Raw genomic sequence first — 4,330 nt, forward strand, 5'->3', positions numbered from 1 at the left:
GGGAAAGACAGCCTGACATGTTTGGGTTTTCCAACTGACAGGCACCTCAATCTCAGGCAGATGTCAAAGGCCCCAGGACACAGAGATATTCCAGAAAATGATCTGTTGATGTTCTCAAAAAGCAAATATTTTTCTACATAGCTAGTTTGCAGGGCATATCTTAAAAATTATTTGGCTGTATTTCAATTTAGACAAATCGTTAAAAAATAATGCGGACTAACACAACATAATTAATACAAAATTTCTTGCTCATCTGAAAATCCTAGATTTTAATTGCTGGAAAAGAAGGATTGAATCTTCAAAATCTCTTAATTCCCACAGGATTTTAAATTTCAGGCATAGATTAAGTCTTTGTGCCCCTCTGTTTTAGGTCTGTGTTATGTACTGTGCCTACATGTGGACATATTTGTGACTATATTCACAAGTTTTTCATCTGGCTGCAGCTTAGCTGTGACCACAAGAGGGTAGAGCTGCTCAGAGAATTAACCGCTAATACTGGATGTGCAAATAGCCAGTTTAGTTTTAAATTTATTTTTTATTTTAGATTTTTAAAAATGATGATAAATAAATACAACTTCTCTTCTTGAACGAGAATAAAAAAATTAAGTTGTTTATGAAACAAATTACAATAATCACCCACTGAAAAATCAAGAGGGAGGAGAAATAAGAGAAGTATAATTATCTCATTTGAACTGAAAAGATGTTGATGGTGGTTATGTGGGACAAAATGTAAGTTGGGGTTTTTCTGGTCTGATTCCTCAACAACATAAGGCTCGTGCAACCTCATTTTCTGTTAATGTCAGTCCTCTCATAACTCTTCAACCCATTAGCTATTTTCAGCCAAACATATCTGTTGTGATCACATGCCTACACAATATTGGTGTGCAAGGGAAGCAGATGCCCCCCACCAAAGCATTTGCTTGCAGCCGTGTTGTGGTGTGTGGCTGGCTGTCACCATGCACTCAGTCCTTGACTGGTGTGTGTGTCCCTGGGCCAACAAGCAACTGCCTGCCAGTCAGCCCAGCAGTGGGGACACACTCGGGGCATCCCTGCTCCTTGTCTGGCTGGAAGGCCAAAGAAAAGGAAGCAGGAGATGTGGTGGACAATGGGAATATGGAGAATATGGCAGTGTGGGGGTGTATAGATACTGTAGAAATGTAAAGTTATTTTAAGATACTGATAAAGGCAGTGTGTAGGAGATACTGGTGCACTAGAGGTGAAATAATATGGGCTGAGTTTGAGGGGAAGAGAGGAAAACAAGGGCTAGCCTGCAAATCAGGAAGTATGTGTGAGGATTACTGGGCTTTGTGGCTTGGAGGGGAAAAAAATCTGGGGGATGCTGCAGTGGCAGAGAACATGAAGGGAGCTGTAGCTTTTCTGCTGGACTCTGAGGGAACAGGAAGGAACTGGGAGTAGCACACAAACATGGGGGACATGGAGTGAAGTTACAGTATTGCGTGAGGGAAACAGAGGGAATCCAGTCCTGCATTGGTAGAGTGAAGTTGTACTGGCCAAAAATTGATGACAACAGGCAACTGGATAGAGAAGAAACACCAGGAGAGCAGCCTCCCCCAGGGAGCAAAGTGCCATCTAATGACCTCAGCCCTTAACACACACCAGGGAAATCACAGCCCAGGCGCAGTGCCATAGGAAACAATGCATCATGGATTGTGTTGCTCAGAGAACAATCCAGTTTCCTTCGTGCTATGGAGAAAGTAGAAATTAATTCTACTGCATAGCATTTGTGCTCCAGGATATGTAGGAATTTGCAATTGTAACCCAGTGAGGGGGGATAATTCTGCATGAGGTCATACAAAACAGTCTGGCAGCAGAAGATGCAGATGTAAAGGGAAGAGTGAAACGAATAATTCTTTCTGGAATTCAAGATGCTTGAAAAAAGAGAAAAGCTGTAATGTGTAGTGCATAAGGATGTGTTAGGATTGCATAATGTCTTTTTTTTCCAAAATGGAACTGGCTCCAACCTGCAGTTAAACTTGGGAACATCCTTTCTCCAGAAGCCTCCAGAACTGAGGTGAAATGGGCTTTCTGGAAAACTCTTGCAGGAAAATGGATATAGAAAGCCCTACCAGGGTGACAGCTGGTGAGGAGAAATGTCTGTGATCTCTGCCTGAAAGGAAATCTCAGATGAAGACAAATAAAAAATAAAAAAACCTGAAGGCTTACCTGAAAATGCCGTTCCTAGGCTAGAAGCTGCTTCCTGAAGGATTTGAGTTAATATGAGGGCAGGGGTGGTGTGAAGTATAGACCATGTTGTTACACAATTTCATGCAGTATTGATTGACTGGTCATGTTACAGAGATTTGACAAACACAGGGTATGTCCAGTAAAACAGCCAGTAAAGCATCTGATGGTAGACTGATTGCAAATGGTTGGTTTTCTAAAAGAGCAAGCCACAGAAAACCAAAACCCAACTTGCCTGTGAGGAGATGAGGGAGCTTTTCATGCAAATTGGCAAGTAAATACTTTATAAAATGAAATTCCCTAGTTGAATTTGAAAAAGGGACTATGAATCAGTCTGTCAAGGCCTTTGAGAATTCACAGAGTGTTAAAAAGGCATGGCACAGGTTCACTGTGGGTAAGTGGGCAGAAGTGTCTGCCTCATACTTCTATTCCAGTGCAGCTTCAAATGTGGAAATGTGATTTGATTCCAGGTGTAACAAGAACTGAAACAGGGTTTGGGGTTTTGGGTTCTTTGTTTGAGTTTAACTCTGACATTTTTCTATTCTTCATTTTAGCTACTGAAGCTGACAGTGAGGATTCAGGGGTGGTTCATGAACGTGACCCACCTCCTTCTTCCCCAGAATAAACACGAAGAGACCAATCTGTATATTATACACAGTAAATGGGCTGGAGAAGAGCTGAGAGCAGGCAGCACTGTTTTCATTTCTCAGTGTTAGTTAATGATGTTAGTTAATGAGGGTAGAATAACACTTAATCACTGAGCAGTCACAACAGCTAGAAAGGGATTAGTCCCCTGCCTTACTTTATGATCAATGTTCAAACTACCAGGCTCACAGCTCTGCCTCCCAAGCACTACAAAGCCCATGTTCCTAAAAGGTTTTCCAGTGGAAGCAACAAATGATTATGACTCCAGATTTGTTCCTCTGCTGAGGTTACCTGGCTCCCAGAACATGGTCTCTGAGCCAGGTGCATTCTGCAGCATTTTCATGTTCATGACAGTAGTCAGAAAGATGTTGTTTGTATCAGTTTGCTGTAAAGGAAGTCTGGTTCTGAATGTTACAGAAGAGTTAAGTGATGTGGAGCCTGATGACTGATTGAGAGAGGATGTGAAGACAGCCTGGGTTGCTGATGCACTTGGCTGCCTAAGAACGTGATTCAGCAGGGCAAGGGAAGGGTAGGTGCTGGTCTGGAAGGGCATGGCAGGAACTCGTGGAACGGCCTGGTGCCTTCACATTGTTTTCTGGGTCCTTCAAGGCACCTTCTGTGTAGTGTGTAGGTTGGGGACAAAGTTACTTGGAATCACCTCTTGTCACACAGGCTTCACATCTGACATTTTGAATGTCCTTGATGATTTACATGTGATTTCAATGTTGTTTAACTCATGACAGCTGAAACTAAGCAGTACTGTTTGTTTCTAAAGGGCTCCTGTAGACAGCTTTACACGTGTGTACTGGAAGTGCACTGTGGCGTAGCCAAGGTGTGGAGAGATTTGCCCAGGACAAAACACCAGTTAGAATAATAATTAGTCAAATCCATCCATACTATGATTGTCAATGATAATCTTTAATTAAAAATGAACGGGACATTACTGTTTTGCCTGGACGAATTGGTTTTGTATCAAGTGGATCAGTTGTTAATGTTTGAATAATTGGGGTGGGACTTTTGTATAATTAAAAAAGATCATTAAACTGTTGTTATGGTTGGATGTGTGTCTGCATGTAATTTTTCTAGCCAAATGTCAGATGTTGTCCTGAACAGCTCTGTGTAACAGACTTGTCTGGAGAGAGATATAGGCCTCAGTATTTTTTTTCTAGTCTGTCTGCTTCTGTAGAGGTGAGCACAGTAAAATAAACAGACTTCTTTTCTGATACTTGTATTAATAATCCCCTGCTCAATGCAAGAAGTAAAGAAGTTCTGCTAGGCTGAACATGTATCTTTTCTTTAAAGTAGTAGATGATCTGCTGGAATGCTTTGCAGCACTGTGTTTTGGGGCAAAAGTGAAAGTGGCAAATTTAGAACTGCCAAGAGAAAAAAAAGAGAAACACGTTTCTCTATAGCAAAGAATCTGATGTACAGCTTGTTATAGATCAGATTCACAATAGGATCTTTGCTTCCAGGAATGTCCCAG

The 4,330-nt window shown here is 41.6% G+C and overlaps 1 protein-coding gene across 1 annotated transcript in view; it reads left to right on the forward strand.

Moving 5' to 3' along the window:
* DMRTB1 (DMRT like family B with proline rich C-terminal 1) overlaps positions 1-3,907 on the forward strand; it is an 18,952-nt gene extending 15,045 nt beyond the window's left edge. Inside the window, exon 5 of the mRNA XM_017733534.1 lies at positions 2,757-3,907. Coding sequence (XP_017589023.1) covers positions 2,757-2,827 — 71 coding nt within the window. The 3' untranslated portion in view covers positions 2,828-3,907. The remainder of the gene's footprint in view (positions 1-2,756) is intronic.
* Positions 3,908-4,330: the final 423 nt, after the last annotated feature.

Source organism: Corvus brachyrhynchos, unplaced genomic scaffold (genome assembly GCF_000691975.1).
Source record: "Corvus brachyrhynchos isolate BGI_N302 unplaced genomic scaffold, ASM69197v1 scaffold34, whole genome shotgun sequence".
Taxonomy (NCBI): Eukaryota; Metazoa; Chordata; class Aves; order Passeriformes; family Corvidae; genus Corvus; species Corvus brachyrhynchos.